General features: G+C 39.1%; 1 protein-coding gene across 10 annotated transcripts in view; it reads right to left on the bottom strand.

Annotated features, from left to right (window-relative positions):
* Window positions 1-21,519, bottom strand: part of PLEKHG1 (pleckstrin homology and RhoGEF domain containing G1) — a 215,355-nt gene that overhangs the window by 81,050 nt on the left and 112,786 nt on the right. For all 10 annotated transcript variants that reach the window (XM_073337635.1, XM_073337636.1, XM_073337634.1 and 7 more), the window contains one exon: window positions 3,268-3,803. In XM_073337635.1, coding sequence (XP_073193736.1) covers window positions 3,268-3,803 — 536 coding nt within the window. The remainder of the gene's footprint in view (window positions 1-3,267; window positions 3,804-21,519) is intronic.

Genomic DNA, 21,519 nt, shown 5'->3' with positions numbered 1-21,519 from the left:
CATAGCTCTAAGCTGGTCTTATTTTTCATTTTAGTTTACAGCCCAGAGTCAATCTTTTGAGATGTAACCCACCAATATTTTTATGTATTTCTTTTCAGGAACAGAATCACAGCTACATTAGGGATGGTTACCTATTAGAAAGGTCCTCAGAAACATATTTCACTGGCAAAGCATACATAGTTTCACATGACAGATTCATACAGTGCAGTCACATGCAAGAGAGTCAAACTTTCACAGCTCTGTGTCTGGCACACATATTTCAAAAAGTTTTGGAAACAAAGTTTGGGAAAGAGTTTCCTTTAAGCATATTTCCATCTCATATTAGAGAATACAGAGTTTCAGAATTTGATGAAATCCCCACTATTTCATATATTGACATGAAAGAACAGACTGAATTTGTACTCACACCACTATCTTTGAGCCATCAGTCTCCTATTTTCAAACAGATAAACTGGAAAATGTTTCTGTTTTCTCCCCTCCTCCTCCCACAATTGTATAGCCCTTTAATCTGTCCATATTCTGGTATCTTTTTTTCCTAGGCCACCCAATTCAGTGTACTTTCTACCTGTCCAAATAGGGTCCCCCTCCCACCCTCCTGCTCCTTTTTACTCCCCTTGCTTCCCCATTAACCTGTGCTCCAGTTTCTCCTTTATTTCTTACTCTGCTCCTTCTGTATTTTCTTTCATTTCCTTCTCTGTTTTTTTGTTCTGTGATTTACTCTTATTTCCCTCCAACTTTGCACTGGTTAGTTTGTCCACCTTTCCTAACACCTTCCTCCCTCCAGTTATATCTTCATAACCCAGACTTCACACACTCTGATTGTTGTCCTTTGCCTCTTCCTTAGCTTTTCTTTCCTCCTTCTCTCCCTGTTTCCCGACAAAGGACCAAATCCCGACACGTATTTATGTGGTAGTATGCATTAGCTGTTTCTCCTCAAGTCAACTGGCTCGAAACTTGTATGGGCCACTTATGGAAGGCCACGGCTAAGAGGCTCATTGCTTCACTGTGTGGCTAGGAGCCAATGAACTCAGAGTTTGGAATGCTCATACAAATAAGCAAATCTTCAAGGATTCTGCCCTTTTTTCTCTTTGTGATGCTTGGGCTATTAGGTAAATTCGTATGGCATCACTGAGGTCCTGTGAATGGGGGAAAAAAGGGGATCAGGGACAGGGTCATGTACAGTGGGTTAAAAACCCAAACACTACATACACAGTGAGGGATATGGGGTCCCACTCTTGTCCAATGATCCTTATTACTTGGAAAGAGATTTCTTTGCTACGATGGGACCCTATCCTTTAAAGCTAAACCAAAAATTCCCTTGCCTAGTATTTTGACTTTCAATTAATCTGCCACAAGGCTGTGAAGACTTTTTTTAATAAGATGTTCTAAATGCTTTAACAGTTTCACAAATGCTCTCCTGAAGAGCAAGTTACAGCACTTCCATAATTTCAAGATGATTTGTCTCATTTACTCAGCATTTGATGATACTTAAGCTGTTTCTAGCAGGGATTTATTGGCCATTCTAAATTTAATTGGATAATTTATTTCAAGATTATCTTTATTTTAGATTCCAGTACTTAGTGTTGTATAATTTATTGTATGTGTCTGTATAAACATGTGCAGAGAGGAATAGGGGGGTAAAAGTGAAGAGTAGGCCAGGTTTACTGGATCAATCCTGTATATACTGAATAATGACTGTACACAGAATGACTTGTTTTAACATTGTATTACAATCTTGCTTTAAACCCTTCCAAAAATGAAATCTGAATAACTGATATTAGTGTAATCCCATCAGTCATAGAAAATACTGTAATTCTGCCGGAAAAGACTTGTGTGTGTTTTTTTTTTTAAAGACATGCATTGGTATTATCAAAGCCACAGTAATCATTTTCCCCCTTCACTCTTCTAAATCCTTTTGCTTTTTGTCAGTAACAGACCACCTTTTCTTTTCCAGATTAGTAATGTATTTAACACATATAGCTGCCTAAAGCTACATACTATAAAGTTACCAGACTAGACATTCACCTCCTATGAAATCATCCTGTTGTTGTAGTAAACCTATACACACAGGGCAGGAGGTCAAAGAAACGTAGGAGTCATTTTAATAAGTAGGTAATGTGTGCAGGTACAATAGTGATGGACATGGTATAAGAACCTAGACAGAATTACATACAGAGCCCTAAAAGGCAGGCCACTGTGATCCTTTCCCTATAGCTGAAAAGTGACAGCGGAGCATTTTTTTTTGGCTGGGGACCTGGCGAAATCTTTTTGAAGTTGTTGGGTGTAACAGTCACCTTTAAGCTCCTTTATAGAATAGATAGCTGAAACAATAATTGTTTCTGCCCAAAATATGGGCCACAGGCTGGAGGAGAAGCTGAGCCATACGGGCCAAAGGGTCTGATACAAAAATGCGGGGATGGGAGATTGACTGAACAGTAGCTGCACATTTGTGTGTGCATGCACAAAATAGAAATGCCACAGAAAAGACAGGAAAGGCAGCAAAAAGGCAAGGACAGCCAGAGAAAGATTTGTAATGTGATCCTGAGAAAAAGCTGAGAGCTTTTGTGTAAAGTGTTGTCTGGAAAGAGGCTTGGAACTGTGAACAAAGATACGGCCTCCTGTTGTCTATGATTCTTACTGTGCTCAGGGAAACAGGACTTCATGTACATTCTTTGTAAATCAACAGGATAGCATCAAAGAACTACAGGACTCCACCACCAGTTTTTCTTCCTAATGGAAACAACCCATAAGACCCTGAATATATTGGCTAACCACTTGGGTTACAAGGGGTAAAAATATTAAATACTAAGGGTTTTTTGTTGTTTTTATTACTAATTAATTAAAATGAGCATCAATTTATGTTAACCTACCAAAGAAGCTACGAATGCTAGCAGGAATTATGGTGTTGTATGTGTTCATTTATAAAGAAGAGGAGCTCTGTACAAGCTCAAAAACTTGTCTCTCTCACCAACGGAAGCTGGTCCAATAAAAGATACTACCTTGTCCCCACCCTTCATTCCCTGTTGTCTCTTGAATACCTTGGGACCAACACAGGTACAACAACATTGCATCCATTTATAAAAGCATTGTAGTAAGTTTATATGCAGCTCCTGGCAAGTTGCCAGTGCTGCCTACAGTACTGCAAAGTTTAAGTGCCCCGGTTAGAAGATTACATATTTTATGGGTCCTTTTCTGTGTGCATCTCCCTTGTAGAACTCTCATGTGATACAATTTACCAAATTAGGCAGTTCTAACCAAGCCTCCTACCTTTACAATGCTCTTTAAATCCTGCACGTATGTCCTCTCGGTCTCCAGAATTTCTTGGACAACTCTGTCAACATACAGGAGCTTTGGACTTGTGGGCTCTGTGACCAGGGACATGGCACAGTTTTTGTTTGTTCCCTTAGATTCAGCTTTCCTTGGCATATTTGGCCTTTTTTCAGGGCTTTCCTTGGTGTTCTGTTGCTCTGTGGGGTTATATCTTTGTAACTCGTTGCTGGAAAATCGCCGGGCTGGAATCAGCTCTAGTTTTATGGCCCCTGCTTCCTTATCCTGGTTAAACAAACCCAAATGGCTGTTTGAAACTAAGGTCATTCTGCTGCCAAAGGAACAGTGGCTATCCCTGGAGGAGACAGAGGAGGATGTGGAACTAAAGCTGACAGGGCGGTCGCTGTCTGACAGTTCCATGGTATTTATTCCACAGTAGCGAGGTCTGTTCCCCCTGCACACATCTTCCTTTGTTGATCTGGGGCCAGGACCCTCGGTCACAGCCGGTAAGACATCGAGAGGCAAATGGTAATCATCTGAAAAATAAGGAAGTGTTTCACAGTTACAATATCTCATAATACAAATTAGCCAACAGTCATCTAAAACCACGTACACACAAAACAAACGCAAATCTGTTTTTCCACAGACGGCTGAAACAGAAGGCTTTGGAAGGCTCAGTGGTGGTCACTGTAATACAATCTAATGCCTTTCACCACTAGGTCAATGTGGCTAATCATTATAGTCATCCAACAGTAGTTTGGTGGCCTGCGAGAAAACAATTTGGTGGTCCAATTAGGCAAGAAAATGCAGTTTCCACAAAATCAAAAATTTCCCACAGGAAGAATCTTGATTTTGGTGAAAACTGAATTTTCCATTAGGAAAATTTAAATGAAATATTTCAGTTTGGGTCAGTTCGACTCAAATAGAATATTTAGTTTTGTTGATCTGACCCCAAACTTTTAATTTGTAATCAGTTCAATAAAACATTAAGCTGTTTTTGCCTATCAGTGCATTGGGCCTCCATTCTTTCCTATGGACTGAGTTCTCTGGAGGACATCATCATTGATAATGCAATACAAATTTCCCTCCGGCCTAGCTCTGTGCGGTGCATGATGTGAGAGAGTCAGACTGGCCAGGGAGCCTCGCCCATTGGAGGGAGCCTCGCCCATTGGGTCTCAAACTACGAATTCCCATGAGGAAATGCACTGAGAAGAAAATGCAGTATAACATAAAAGTGGCTCAAAATTAAGTGTTTCATGTCATTTCAACAAATCAAAACAAATTTTTGGAATGTTTAATTTTGGGGGGGAATGTTTAATTGTTTTGATCAAAAATATTGAAACAATTAATTTCTGAATCAATTTTTTTTAGAATTTCCATTTCAGTAAAGTTTTTGAAACTTCACATTTTCATTCCAATTTCGGATGAAAACAAATGCTGAAATGTCCAAATTTCCCATGGGATGGACATGCTGAATTTCACTCTGCCCTAGACTTAATTCAATGGGTAGCTGTCCACAGTTGAGAAACCAAGCTGTCTGTCTCAGTAGAGAAGCCAAGAAATGAATGAGCTTGTGAACTGAAACTTCCTACTCTTGTAACTGGCCCCTCCAGGTCAGAATTGAGGCATATTGGTGGTATGGGAAACTCGCACTGCCATGACTTATGCTACACTTGGTCTGTGGATAGCCAGAACCTCATTCTCCAGAGAATGCAAGACTGACAACTTTTGCAAACAAGCAGCAAACTCTTTTAAAAATACATAAATAAAAGTGGGTTTCTCTGTCTTGTCTATAATATATTCTGCCCTCTGATGCATATGTGTACATCAACATTGATGGGTACTGTCAAGTATGTATCAGAGGACACAATTTGGCCATTAGAGGCTTAAATTGATTGTCCTCATTTACACTGGCTTAACACCATGCCCTGTTTTATGCTTGTAAGGAAGAGAAGGACCAGATCTTAAGACTATGCTACCTTCTACCTTTCCCTTTCTTCTTCTTGCATGTAACATTTTCTTGAATAAGCTCGGATAGCAAGTGCAAACTCCAAAAGGAACAATATAACGGAAATATATTTTTTGCAGCAAAATATTGAAACTGAAGTTTATTTTTCCCCAAGTTGGCAGCAAAAATGTTCACATCCTTATTGATTTTGATAAGAAAAAAAGTATGCATTTTTGTTATCAGTGTGAAATCACCTTACAAGTTAAGTTAGAAATTAGAGGCTAGCAGTGCAGAGTTAGAGGCTCTTGAAAACTGCACAGGATAAATAAGGTAACGGGGATACCCTTACACTAACTTATCATAAAATATATTACTAAAGTACATGACAAAGATCACATAATTAGTTGCATTTGGTTGGAACATAAAAGGTTCCTGTTTCATTCAATTACTTCATACTCCATCTTCCTGTTTCACTGATATGTTGTCTGGTTTTAGATAACATGAAGGTATTACTAAGTAATGTTTGCTCCACAAATATTTGTGTGATCATTAATATAAAAAAAACAATAATTTGGGTCAGTAAAATTGAAGTTCTAAGAAATGTTAATAGAAGTTTTTCAAATAAATATATTTACAGACACAAGGTATAAGTAAAATTTAGCATGGCCTTTTAAACCTTCCATAATGTTCTCCTTGCTTGCTTTACAACAGTTTAATGGCCTATGAAACAACAAGGATTAGTTGCAGTAGTTAAAATGCACTTCCTCTTAAAAGCCTACAGAAGCATGACCTTGGCAAACACAACAGAGTTCAGGGCACCTGTATATAGGACACATTTGACGAAGGATCATCTGTTTTCATAAAAGTCATTAAAGGTAAACATGCAGCACCATGTAAAAGTATGCTACTGAATGGTACACGAAGTACACCAGGCAAACCATTTACCCCCTTAAAGATCTTGTTCTGTTTTATCCTTCTTCCTGCTCCCCTGAAACTAGTTTTTTCCTTAATTAAAATTCTTAGTACTTTTACAGTCATGTGTAACTCTGCAGTTTGGCTTCACAGCAGCTTATGAGAAACTTTTTTTTTTTTTTTAAAGTCAATAGGTAAGTGATCCTACAGATTCACCTCTCAAAACTTCATGCTGAACCCATAAAAAACTCAACGGTTCTGCATGATCTCAATGCAAGAACTACAAGTCACCCCAGGTTGTTTAAAATGGGTTCAGATTCTACAAAAAATTTGTGAATCTCAGCAAAATTGTATGACATGCTTGATTGGAGTTCTGAGCTTAAAACAAAACCAGAAAGCAGATTTGTTTCCAGTGTTTTTGTTTTATATTACAAACATTTTGCACAGCTACAATTGTTTTTAAGTTTTGCTTAATATAAGCCTAGAGACTAGCCCGAATAAAAACTGGATCTGAATGCCACTGAACTTCTGTTCTACCTATAGGTTCTTCTAACAGCCCCCATCACCATCATATCTGACTTTTCCGCAAGTTATCCCCACAAAACCGTTGTGAGGTGGGAAAGTATTATCCCCATTTTACAGATGGGGAAATAAGGAACAGATAGATTAACATATTTGTCCAAGGGCACATGAACAATCTGTTGGAAAAGCCCAAGAACTGAATGCACTCCAGAAGCATAACTACAAGCCCATTCTTCCTCCCTTGGTGAAGTTCAGATTTCTGCTTTCGGTTTTTGAGCCCATCTCCATTGTAAATCTCTCTTCAATAGATTGCCCAAATTGTCTACTGCCTGACTGGCAAAATAATCTCAAAGGTGTTAACAATGGAAAAAATCACCATCCCTAATAAAGATTTGTCTAATATTATGATCCCAATGATTTAACTTCTTTTACTGTGAACGCCTCAAAGAACACTGAAACTTCCCTCAAAATCCTGTTTCCCTCATAAACTTCTCTTCATAATGAGCAAATTCATTTTTCAAACACATTGCGGGGCTGTCTTACAAAGTTGCTGAGCACCCACAGTTGCCAATGACATAATCTGGCCATTGTGTGGGTGTGCCGTACTTCTGGAGCAAAAAAGACTCTAATCTTTTGCTTACATAATGAGAAGTATATACTTACATAAGTGCTGTATTCTTTGATCTACATTTGACCCACAGTATTACCTGTTACGTGTTTTGTTGTTTACTGAAACTTTTGCAACAACAAGTAAAAAACAACAGATCTTTTGGAAGGGTTGAATAATGGTATTTAACTTGTGTTCCGAAAAGCTATCAACCTGAAATTTGCATACTTTAATTAATGAATAACAATAATTACTTGTTAGTTCAGCACAGAGATGAGGATAATTACATGTTTGTCCACACTCACGAGGAAATGTGCTTCCGCACCAAAATCTTTCTTGTTCATGGCTTTCCATTAATCTAGGCCATGTCTACACTGCCACTTTACAGCGCTGCAACTTTCTCGCTCAGGGGTGTGAACCTCTCCCACCCCGAGCGCTGCAAGTTTCAGCGCTGTAAAGGGGCAGTGTAGTAGCCGCGCTCCCAGCACTGGGAGCTATTCCCCTCGTGGGGGTGGTTTTTTCACAGTGCTGGAAGGGCTCTCTCCCAGCGCTGGTGCCACAACTACACAGCCACGTTAAAGTGCCGCCCCAGCAGCACTTTAATGGTGCTAGTGAAGACATACCCTTAGTTAGGCTTCCCAATCAGTCAGTCTGACTCCCAGTGAAACAACATGCAACCCACTTGCACCTCCCCAATAGGAGAATTTTAACTAATAAAAGCAATGACGTGCATATTCTATAGCAGTGCAAGGTGAAAAATACATTCATTCCACACTAACATGCAACTGGGATGCTCATTATAATGCTTAGTAAGACTACAGATAAAGCAAACATCTTAGCATGACTAATGCTTTCAACGTGCATTTATCAAAAATTTCTTGCTCAGATATATCAACTATCACCTGCTGCATTTCTTTAATACATAATCCTCTACATGTTTTAATAGATGTATTCACAATAACCATGATTTTTGTCTATTATTTCAAATACCATAAGCCACATTTTCGTCTGTTCTGAAAACCTCCCACTATATAATATATACAATAGTATGATGCAATTTGAGATAGAAACAAGAAGTAAGCCTTAGAGTATTATTTTTTTCCTCCATGTTTAGTGCATGTAATTTTACAGATATATTACATACACATGACCAGCAACTTAAATTTTACTATTCAGAATTTGCATTACCTTTCTTCACATACGAAAATTAAGTTTAAGTCATAATCTACATGATCACTGTTTGCAGAAATCAGTCTTTACTTCAGATGCTCTGAAAGTTTAGCTGAATAAAAGTAATAACTATAGTATGTCTTTCAATCCTTAGTTATAGTTTTGTTTAAAGCTTTTAATAATAAAAAGGCATTGGTCCATGCTGTATATGCATTTCGTAGAAGTTTTACTAAACCAACCTGCTAAATATATTATATTTGAAATTAAAGGATAGCCTTATCTGAAATTAAATGAGAGAGAGAGAAGTTTCCTGTTTGAAAAAAAATAAAATAAAATAAAAGTTACATTAAAATGCATGCAATGATGCCGCTACGTTACTATTTACATAAATACATTCCTCTGATGAAGGCATTCTCTACTATGAATATTAGTGAAGTGAAGAACAGTCATTTGTGAAAAATAAAATAAAAAGCCACACAACAACTGGCCTTCCTATAAAGTATTCAAGTTTAGAAAACTCAACTTTTAGCTTTTACTTCATTACTGAACCCTTAATATAAATGTACATGAACATAGCATCATCTGCAACTGAACAGTCTCTGTGTACAAAATTGCATTGGAAAGACAGTACTTGCAGCATTAGAGCACATAATTTTGTGGATTCACTCGTAACCCTCATGTACAACAGCTATCCAAGTACTTTAACTGAACTTTGAGCAACAAAAATCCCATTTATTAGAGATCACAAGAAAAGGGGAGGAACAAAATCCATCAACTAGCTTGCCTCCATAAATTAATCTCCCCACTGTTCTATATTTAAAGTAGAATAGCCTTCTGTCATATCAGATCACACTAATGTCCCAGAACAGTGTTGTGAGGGAAAATCCTCTGCGACAGTATCTCACCACTGTGGAATGTATCTTGCTCCTTACACAGTGAATGAACAAGTTCCTCTCTGTATCTCAAATGCTCTGTGAACAACTCACAACCTACCTGTGTAACAGAGAATAAATGCATCTTCTGCCTTCAGCGGCTCCAGAATTACCTCACTGAGCACTTAGGTAAAATGAGAAGCTCTTACTAGTCTGTACAACTCCTTCGGTAGAAACATTGCATGAGTCAGCTTTTTTATATAAAAACCCTATACACAAAGGCTTCACAGAAACCTGATTCACAACTTTCCCACTGCCTTTTTCCCAGTGTACCCACCACAGTCTTCAGCATCGCTAAGAGCCTTAAATGAAACATGACATCATTCAATTCAGGGACAGGACAATAGACACCACTGTGGGTAACTTTAAAATGCACACTTCACTGAGCAACACCCTGGAACTTCTATTCTTTCAGGCACAAGACTGTAAAAATATCAAATACAACCCACACTTCCACAGCATATTTTATGCTTCACCCCTTGATTCACTAGAAGATATTGATGAGCATGCAAAGTAAATAAATCAACTTAATGGTACTGTGAAATCCCTTAATGCTAGAAATTCCATGTGAATTTGTGCTGCTAGTTAAATGGGATCATTTTGGACCTTATGCTGACTCTACAGCAGGTCCGGAAAAACTTTTCAAGTGAGTTTGTAAAATCATTATATTTTTAAAGTTAAAAAATAAGAGATTTTTAGAAAACAATATTAAACCCACACATTGATCAGTCACCACTGGATTGTGATGATGCAGGGCAGGACAGAAAGGAGCCTGGTTAGGGGATCGGGAAACAGACAAGAAAAAAGCATGCGGGGGCGGGGGGAGGGGGGGAGGAAAGAGATGAAAGAAAGTAAGGACCTTTAAAAAAGGTAAAAGAATAGAAAATATAAAAACAAAAGAAAAACACACTTAGGAGGAGGAGAAGCAGAGTTACAAGTGGAGAAGAACAAGGAATAAGATGCGACTCAGAACAAGAAATAAGATGGGAATATTTTTTGGCCATACAAATTAACAGAGGGTACAAAACACAGTGAGCTGGCAGAAGTAGAAAGCATTAGAGGGAGCACTGCTGGATACATCCTATTATCCCTGCTGTTGCCCTTTACTGTGTCATGTCTAGATTTTAATCTGAAATGGGAGCGGGAAGAAGGGGTTGGTGTTGCCTGGCTGAGAAGGAGAAGAGGAAGAATGTGGGCACCACTTTTCTCTTCCTCCAGTGCATAACTTCCTGTGGCTAGAATGGTCTCCTGCCTTAGTTCCACCCTGACATGGGTCCCAGATTTTCCATACTGCAAGTCTGGGTACCCTATTCCTGGCTCTTCACCTTTGCGGGATTTAGTGTTCTCGCTGCAGGGTCATTGGAGGCTTTCACCTGTTCTCAAATTGCCTGTGAGTTCTTCAGTGCCACTCTCTCTAGTTCTGCCTGTACTGGATAACTAGCACTAGAAAGAGCATTTAAACGCTGTAATAATAGATTAGTTTGGTCTTGGCCTAGGAGGGAGAGTGAAGAAAAGCTGCAAAACTGAATAGCCAGGAAGGGGACTTTTTCTCCCATCTCCTATGAGAGGAGATGTTATTTGATGCCACAGTCTTGAGGCTCAGCAGAAATCAGCTGGGTTTTCAGCTGGTGGCACCTAATTCTCAGAACAGGCAACGGAGAATGCATCTACGGTAGCAGGCCCAACTCTGTTCTGCATAGGATGTAGCTTTTACACCATCTTTGAAGCCATTCCTTATGCTCAGAATTCCCTCCCATTCCTTGAGCATCAAATGACCTTGGTCTCCATTTAAATTTGTACTCTAAGGCCATTGATAATTTTCATCTTCACCTACTGCTCTGCCAGGGTGAGGGTCCCTTTTGTCTAATGGGGTAGATCAGCTGCTTCTGAGCCATGAGGATACCAGCCAGGCTCTATCAGTACAAAGATGCGTGAACCCAAATGCTCAAAAATCAGAAGACATATAAAGAGAACCCCACTTTTTAAAAATCTCATTATTTATGTGACAATCTCATGATTTTTTGGATGCTTGGAGCCCACTCCTTTTCCCCATCTTATCTATTTGGGTTGTAAACACTTTGGGGCATGGATTATCTCTTGCTGTGCTTGTATGCTGCTTAGCACAATGAGGCCATCAGTTGGTGCCATTAGGAGCGATGGTCATACAAATTAACGAAATAATATACTCATGAAGTGAAAAGGCTGCTAAGTTCTTTAACTTTTACCTACAAAAACCTTATGGCTTGATTTGTGCACAGTGGGGGTTGACAAGGTGCCAATAGAAGCTCCTTGATTCCCAGTCATTTGGCTCAGGCATAAATTAAATCTGCCTCCTTACAGCTTTAATTTATGCTGCTGGCATAAGGTCCATCAGGTACCCAACACCAGCAAAGAACTGGGTGCAGCAGATCCCAGCAGTGTCATCCCTCTTGTACCTCCTGCACACATCCATTTACCTTGGTGCTCCTGAAACACCCACTGCCTGGCATAAGGGAAAGTAGGGGAGATTCAGCTACATAGGGGATTCTCCAGTAGGAATCTTTGGACACTTTAAATTCACTTTGCACTTCATAAATAAACTTGACCTCCAGAATCTGGCCCAGAGTTCACACCATGTTATTAAAATATTTATGACACTAATAAAGTTCATAAAAGTGGTAGAGAAGAAGGGTAGCTGTGATAATGGGGTAGGAAGTAATTTTTATACTAGTCCATGTTCCATTTCATTTGGTTTTTGGCTGTTGTTTTTCTGAGGGTTACAGGGGTTTTTTCTATGAAGTATTCAGAGGTCTTTGGGTTTGACTGCTATAAAAACTGTTAATAAATCATCAAGTGTAGTAAAAATATTAAATTTTTTCATTTAAAAACAAAGCCTTATCTTTCTAAACTTAATCAGCAAACTGAGTTTAGAGAGGCTGGGGTGATGTCATTCTATCATTCATCGTGATTAGTTAAGAACTTACTGAAAAAAATAGGTTCCCTTCAGCAACATTAAAAAAAACAACCCATAATTCAACAGTAAGAGTGCGCACACAGGCTCCAGTTCTTCTGTAGGACACTCTGACGCCCTCACTGAAAGTGCAGTGTAATGTATTAATAACTCTCTGCAATGCAGTAGCTATTTAATCTGTATACAGCACTGCAGAGATTTCTAACAAAAGACACGTATCATGTGCTGCTGATGCATTGCAACACAAGTAAAATGTACGCAGCTAACCGTCCATTTACAGGACTTTCAAAAATATGGCTCATTCTCATTGTGAATTTATTTTGGAAAAATAAAAACTGTCTCATTATTGTTAGTACCTATGCAGCCTAGTTTAAACTAAACCATTGTCATACAGGTACATACATAGGAGTAAATACACTATTCTCTCTAAATGAGATTACAGTACAGTTAGCAAGCTTTTATATTCCTTTCTTCCCCAAGTGGCATTCAATGCAGAAGGTAAAATGTCTGACAGGATGCTGCTTGAATTCTTAACAAGTATGTACATTTCAAAACTTTTATCCAATTACATTAATGGTAATTCTTCTTTATTCACAGTCTCTTTCCTGTGCCCAGTACTACAGAGGAAAATGCACAGTTGCTATGTTAGAAGACACACCTTCCTAGTCTACATTACATCTTTGTAACCATGACTGGACATAACTTATTTCTTTCATTTGCCCGTCCCTTGTTCAGTCTACTGTTTTAAGCAAATCCCCTACCATGCTGATAAAGCATGGGTTATCTGCATATTCAGCCTCATTTCAACCAGGCTAAAATGTTGCTGAAGTTCACAACCTTTCAAGTTCAACCATAGTAGCATTAGGGCACAGGAATTCTTACTTGTCTCTCCACGCATGAACACAACACACTTGGTTCCTTTATTCTGCCTATTGTTTTCTGAGATTAAATTAATTTTTGGCTATAAACAGGCATTTCAGAACTTTAGATGTCAAATAACAAATGCACTCTAAAAAGGCATCACCTTTTCAATAACTGCACTGTGCAGCTTCAACAAATAATTCTTAAGCAGTATAGTTATATTTAGTAAGATAATCTCAATTATGCCACCAAGAAAATGGCCTCTCTCTAGAACTCATCTCTTACGTTGTAACTTCAAGGAATTCACAACTCAAAACATTTAACATAACAGATATTACTACCATTAAAAAGCATTTTAAAAATGTCAACTTTAAGCTCTTCCGCTAAAAAGACACAACAATCCCTAAACAAATGCATTTTGCAAAAGCCCGTTCTTTGGAATAGCTGCCTTTCTTGAAAGTTAGATTTGGACAGGGGTGAGTTTCAGTGGAATTAAAGTTGGTCTCACCTTCCACTTCCAGCTAAATTATTTAACTAATTTGTTTTGAATTGGAAGCACTTTCTAGAACGGGGTGGGCAAACTTTTTGGCCTGAGGGCCACATCTGGGTATGGAAATTTTATGGCGGGCCATGAATGCTCACGAAATTGGGGGTTGGAGTGTGGGAGGGGGTGAGGGCTCCCGCTGGGGGTGCAGGTTCTGGTGTGGGGCTAGAAATGAGGAGTTCAGGGTGTGGAAGGGGGCTCTGGGCTGGGGAAGGGGGTGGAGCTGGGGATGAGGGGTTGTGGGAGGGGGATCTGGGCTCCCAGTGTTCTGGGCTGGGACTGAGGAGTTTGGAGGGGGATCAGGGCTGGGGCATGGGAGGGAGTCAGGGGTGCAAACTCCAGGCAGTGCTTACCTTAAGCAGCTCCCAGAAGCAGCGGCATGTCCGCCCTCTGGCTCCTATGCGGTTCCCGGCAAACGGGAGCTGCAGGGGCCGTGCTTGGCACAGGGGCAGTGTGTGGAGCGGGGCCCCCTGGCTGCCCCTACGCATAAGAGCCAGAGAGCGGACATGCTGCTGCTTTCGGGAGCCATATGGAGCCACAGCACACACGGAGTGGGGCAAACCCCCGACCCCGCTCCCCAGCCGGAGCAGGAGCTCAAGGGCTGGATTAAATTGTCTGAAGGGGTGGATGTGGCCCCCAGGCTGTAGTTTGCCCCCCCCTGTTCTAGAAGCCTTTGCATCTCAGAACGCTTGGTGATTGAAATAATACTGAAGTAATAAAACTGAGTCACTAGTAACAGTAAAAATTCTTGCCTTTGAACTTCCTGTCTAAGCATTATGACTATGCTACCCGCTGGATCAGCGGGCAGCGATCGATCCAGCAGGGGTTGATTTATCATGTCTAATCTAGACGCGATAAATCGACCCCTGAATGCTCTCTCATCGACTCCTGTACTCCAGCTCCGCAAGAGGCGCAGGCAGAGTCGATGGGGGAGCGACAGCAGTCGACTCACCACAGTGAAGACACTTCAGTGAGTAGATATAAGTACATTGACTTCAGCTAAGTTATTCACGTAGCTGAAGTTGCGCAACTTAGATCGACCCCCCCCCCCCCCGCCACTCCCCCAATGTAGACCAGGCCTTAGTGCAACTTGGACAAGAAAACAAAAACAGCTTGCACTTTTATTTGTTTGGGAGGAAGGATGGCCCTGTTCTTAAGTCACAGGAGTGGGAGTCAGGAAATATGGGCTCCGTTTCCTTCCCTCTCAATCACAGACTGTTACCTTAGGTAAATCACTTATCTTCTCTAGGCCTAATCTACTGAAAGGAGATAATGTATTCTTAGCTTGCCGGGCTTAATTAGGGCCTGTTCCAAAGCCCACTGAAGTCAGATAGAGTTTTTCCAATGACTGATAAATAAGCGAGGCCTTTAGTAAATGTTTCCAAATGAGCATGAGATTTTTAGAATGGAAGGTGATATAAAATTTCAAAGTATTATTATGAATTGTTATAGCAAAGAATAAAAAATTGTCAGGTTTTGCCAATAAGAAATACTGCAAGTAAGATAAAAGTAGAGTTTCCCCAATTAATTGTTATGTGTAATTTTAACTGGAAGAAATGTCTGGGCAAGTATTCTGCAAACCATTTTTAAAAAAGAAAACTTTGCAGGAACAGTTTCTAAGCAACACAGTGGCCCTCTATTCCTCCTCTTCCACAATGTGCATGTGAGTACTTTTACAAACTTTGTCCAAAAGTCTAACAACTGAACTGCAGCAAAGTAGTCGGCCATACCAGAAGGTCAATCTGCTCTCAGTACTAACACACAAGAGAGCTGCAGCTTGTTAATCATCTGTATTTTTCAGTCAGAAGCCAACCCTCACTTCCACTTTGTTGTTGATCCTAGAAAGTCCATCTAACACCCTGACCTTCCCCTTAAAACCTTGGTAGTCTTCCACTGTGTTGTTACTGAGCTTAACACGTCCCCGTTAAATCTGTTTCGTGGAGAAAAAAAATAATAGATCAGCATCACAGAGGTGTGTTCAAAGAGGTAAGAAAGTTTGAGGGAGTTGCTTTGAAAACTTCTATAATGTTTAATACAGCAGGCTTGGTATTATTTTTACCACTATTATTATTTCTTGCAGGCAAATCATTGAAAACAACAATGCTCAGGGCATAAACAATAATTTCGTCACAACTTTGCACTCATCTGTTCTAACTAATAAACAAGAGCAAGAAAGATGATCTTAGAAGATCAGTGCCACAGCATTTATGTGCAGATTACACAAATACTTACAGAAACCCATGCTCCTTTCAATATCTAAGATTAACTACTCCAGAATTCACACTACAAGGTAAAATATTACAGGGCAGCAAGTAAACAGATTCGAATCCTAGATTTCATTAAATTGAGCATTTGATGTAAAACTCAGGAACTACTTAGTTGATTCCTTCTGCCAAGAGTGTTCCTCTGAACTTTCTTCTTACAAAAACAATGAGCTTTCTGGCTAAGATCAAGCAACTCAACTCAATATCAAATACACCTTCTGTGCAGGAACTGCATTTCTCCTTTGCTGACAGCTACATGCAATAATTTTATGGGTCTTAAAAGATTTCATTCTCTAACTTCCATGATCCTATGAAAAAGGGCACACATTTTAATAGAACCTTGTATTAGATGCATACCACACATTTTTTCCTCACTGTGCTATATGGAAACTTAGCAAAGGGGTATCTTAAAGTTCTAGTGGCAATCTGATTTTTTTTAATAATATTTTTCAATCAGAAAAACCAACTGAACAAAAAATCAGAATTTAGAAAGGAACAAGAAAACCCTGAAATTATCTTGTTCATAAAAATGTACTGCCCCAAGTTACGGGACAGTATCAGATATGGGAAAAGCCAGTTAAAATGTTGAGGAAATGTGTCACGTGACAAGTGCATGAAACTGTCTTCTCTCTGCTTCATTTACTCCAATGCTAATTATAGTCTACATCATGCTACTTTTCAGTCACGTTACCCAAACATAATACAAACATGTATTCTAAATTAGAAGGTATACACTGGTCCAGGTAGCCCAAGCATTCAAGTGTATGTGAACAATATTCAAGTTTGTCCATACAGTGTGAATAACTGAATTTATAGCTAAGAGTATTCAGTAAGCAAGCTGTCAAAAAGCATACAAGGATTCAATTTGTTAGCGTGCTGAGCAACTTCAGTTTAAGTTCCTACTGAAATCCCTCTTGTTAACAAGTACCTTAATGTGGATTTATTTTCTGGGATCTCCTCTTTCACATGGGGCATTTTTCTCTGCCTGTTCAAAAAACGAGGTTTAACTCTGGTGTGGGAGGGGGTGGTATGCCGAGGGAGAAAGGGAGGGGTTGTTTGTTTTTCTGTGGTAACGGGGTTTGTAAGTCTCCTAATCTTTAAATATTAGAGATGGGAACCAAACCAAAAGCCCAGATCCAGCAACCCATTCTCCTCCGCCAAGCTCTGGGGAAGTTCAGTTCTGGATGCAAACCTTATAGTACAGGCTAATCTTTGTTAAATATGACAGAGATTTTAAACCTTTACTGTAGTAATTTTAGGAATTGCTAAACTAACTGAAAGTTGGAGGACATCTTTTGTTTCAGGTAAGTTTTTAAATAATTAATTAAAAGTCACCCAACTCTCCATCCTACATAAGTATGAATTCTTAGTAAATTCAATGTCTGGCATGCCATTTAAGAAGCACTCTTGCCACTTACCTGTAGGCATTGTTCCTTAAAAGGAAGGCCAATAAAGCAACATTTTTTTTTCCGAGATCCTGTGATCAAAATAAGAACTTTAAGCTGCAAATCCTCAATGAAGCTTCTCCTGTCTTTTTCATGCCTTTCCTTCATTTCAAATGGAGTTTCCTAACTTATCCTGAGACAAGCTTCCACTTAATATCCCACCATGGAGCTCATGAACTGGAAAGAAAATAAAGAAATCCTTCCACATTCTCTTTCCTTCTGCAATAGGTTAAGGGCTGAGCTGAAAAACTTCCCCAGGGGATACGACCACTGAGAGACTGGTAAGGCAACCTGTCTCAGATGGTATAGCATGAACAGAAAAATCCTCCTCCCTCCCTCCTACTTTCTACCCCACACTTCCTCAAAGCCCAGTTATAATGAGGCTACAAGTTTAAAATCAGTTTCTCTTGCTCTGTCCAGACATACTTATAGCTATCGGACTTTTCATTGCTGAACAATGCTGCACATTCACTATTGAGCTCTGAAGCACAGTGAATCTCTAGGAGGCCACTATATTGGTATTATTTCACAGAGTACAGCCTGTTACCACAGCTATTAGCTGGCATGCTCACTTTTCAAATCCCAATCTCTCTGGAAACCCTGACTACCATTATTTTATTACAAAGAGCCACATGTTAAAAGTAGTGGCTAAGGTTTCCCCTATTCCTCTTCTTTTGCTTTAAAAATATATTCAAGTTCTCCTTAAAAAGGTCCCTTTTTTACAGTAAATGTACAGAATATGCATCCATTTTAAGAAATATATATACTTTAAAAGTCTTAGCAAAAGCTCCAACATTTAAATCAGTAACAAAGGAGAGAGATTATCAACTATGACTATTTTTACCAGATATTTAAATACATTCACTGATTTGGAATTAGCAGTTCTAAATAATCTCTTAATTAAACTCATTACAATTTTTAAAAGTGTTATCCTATTTGATAGAACCTGTTTTTTTAAAATAAAAAAAAATAGTCTAATGGTTTTTTCCCCTAGTTGCCTTTTTTTCTTTCCATTACATTTTACATGAATCAATAGATGTGCCCAATATTTAATAATGGTATTTTTGCAATCAGACTCCATTAATCAGCTAATAAAATAAATTATAGCAATATGGCCATATTTTCTCTTAAATACAAATATTCCTAAGAAAGAATAATTGCTTCATTTTACTTGTGTTTTTGGCCAATATAATCTGATCTTGCATTCATAGTTCCTCTAGTTTCAACTGCGAAGCTCTTTCAGCTGTCTAACTCCCCTCTCCATCCCCCACCCCAAATTTACTAATCCAAAGTACAGGACTCAAGACATTTTAAGTATGAATTGAACATGCCAATTATAAATTAATTGCAGGATATTTTCAAGACTAAAAATGTTTTTGGGTAGCTTTCATTTCCTGTAACTACAGCAGAATTATTTTAAAACATCATCAACAGCAAAGGCTTACAAGCACAAATAGCTTGAACATACAACAAGGAAAGCCAAGTTGACCATGGTCACATTGTTGCTATTACTATGGAAATTGTTGCTCTGCTCTGAAAAAGCCTAAGTGCTGAATGGACAAATTGTAACATTTGTGTTTTACATTAAAGAACAAAATCTGCTACCAGACATAGTAGAGTTATTATTGTAAGACTAACAGCATTATTATAGTGACATTACAAATATTACCAGAGGGGCAAATCCCACCCATAACTCCACAATTGTGGAGGGCTTCTATGGAGCGGGACTGGTGCAACAGGGCAATGGAAAGCTTCGGAAGCTGCACAAGATATCCCTATGCCCTTCACCACCTGGCTCTGATGAAGCTGCCTTACAACAATGCACACGAGCTGTCTCCGAGCAGGACAAGCCACTGATCTATGGATTCTTCTAGGAGAGGGCTGCACTAGGGCCAGGGAGGTCATTTCAACCTCTGCTGAAGGGTTCTGCTGCATTAGTGGGAGGATCCCCATCCCCAAATTTCCTCAACTGAGAAACTGAGATTGGCTGCTGGGACTGGATTTGTCCCTACAAGTATAAAGAATATGTTCTACATTATTGCTCATATTTACCTGAATAACTGCATCAGCCCCACCAGATTAGCGAGATCAGTGGTTCCCAAACTTGTTCCGCTGCTTGTGCAGGGAAAGCCCCTGGTGGGCCAGGCCGGTTTGTTTACCTGCCGCGTCCGCAGGTTCGGCCGATTGCAGCTCCCTTGGCCCGTGCCGCTTCCAGCAGCTCTGATTGGCCTGGAGCAGTGAACCGCGGCCACTGGGAGCCGCGATCAGCCGAACTTGCAGACGTGGCAGGTAAACAAACCTGCCCGGCCCACCAGGGGCTTTCCCTGCACAAGTGGTGGAACAAGTTTGGGAACCATTGAGCTACATAAATACATTTTAGGAGTGAAAGAAGAGTGAGAAAATAAGCTGTGCCCCTGACATATCTGTCTTTCTCACCAAAAACAAGTATATACCCTACTCTAAATTTAATCACTACCATAAATGCATATTGACTTTTTTACTTATCTTGTTTTATTTTAAAACCAGTACTGGTGTCTAGTGAGAACAAAGTATTCAACATTAACAAAACATTAAAGAGAAGTTCTTGACATGAGGGATATTCTGTTGCTAGTGTTTTTCCATTTGCCAACAGTTCAGTTTTGGAAGAACACTGCATGGGTGGAAGTGTGTCAAGTTAAAAGGACTTGAAAGAATTATGGAGGTTAGCAAGTAAACTGGCCTATCAAATCACTACTATGATGTTAGTCTTCAGGATTTTGAGTTCTGATTTTTCTATATGTAGGATTCTTTTAGTAGTCACTTACTAGCATAATAGCCATCCAGGAATTGAAGCAAAATCAGAAACTGATTTGTTAGAACTCTTAATGGAGTGACTATTGGTTATTTATTATCAGGTCTCTGCCTTGAGTAGGGCACTGTGGGACTTTGGATATTCCAGTGCGAACCTTATTTTCCCATGGCAGGATGTATTTTAAAAATAAAGAAGTTCAATATGAAACTTAAACAAACAATCATGATGTATGCCCCAATCCTATTACATTAGAGGCCAGCATTTCCCCCCTCCCCCCAGTCCACTTTAACCACATATATATATAGATATTGATATTTTAAAGAGGTATGAGACTCAGCAACAGTGCATCATGCATCACTAGACCTCATGTCTGAGAGCACTGATAGCCTGATTTGAAACTAATATTCCTCTAAACTACCCATTTAACTAGCCATCCCTTCAGACCCCAGAAGGTGACAGCAGAATCTTCTATTCTCATAATTTTCACTCACTGACAGTATTATGATGATGATCATATCCTATCCCCCCACCTTCCTTTATTATAAAGACAACAATGGGTGAAATAATAATAGTTTTATTCAAAACTAGCAAGTAATAAAAACAATTTACTAGAAAATTTCACACTCCCATATGAGTAGGTTTTGCTTAAAAATGCTTTCAGATTTGCCAAAAATATCCACAGAAATTAGATTAGAAAAATGTCCATAGAACATGACAATGTCTCTAGTATATTTCTACTATGTCTAGTTATCAGACTTTTCCCTGACTAAGCCTAATGAAGTATTTCTAACATATTTAACCATGAACTGGAAATAATTAAAAAAAAGTTTCTCATGGTTACAAATTCAAAAGTATCTTTTGTATTCACTTAGTGGCAAACTCTGCTTTGCTGTTGGGATTCTACAGTATTACTAATGATGTGACCGGGCCTTGGATACCCATCTTTTTAATTATTTAAAACTAGATAAATAAAAATAAAATAAAAACCAAATCCTCTAAGGGAGACTATATTCTACCCTGCCATAAAAATGAACTTGATTTGATTATTTTTTTCCATGTATAACTAGTAAAACTTTGTTCCTTACTATTTCTTTCTTCTCCACTGTAAAACATTTAATTTGATTAAAAATGAGATTTGAGTGATGATTACAACTAATATTTTGGAGTTTATCCCATAAGCAGGATTAGTTGGGAGACTGTAAAAGAAAGACTGAAAGAAAAAATAAACATGATTTTTTTTCCTCCATAAGTTGGCACACAAGATCACAGATGATTCAGGATCAAAATGTAGCTGTGTGTACTGTAG

The sequence above is a fragment of the Lepidochelys kempii genome, chromosome 3, assembly GCF_965140265.1.
Source record: "Lepidochelys kempii isolate rLepKem1 chromosome 3, rLepKem1.hap2, whole genome shotgun sequence".
NCBI classification, from domain to species: Eukaryota; Metazoa; Chordata; order Testudines; family Cheloniidae; genus Lepidochelys; species Lepidochelys kempii.
Note: the sequence above shows the minus strand (reverse complement) of the source record. Positions and strands in the feature narration are given on the sequence as shown.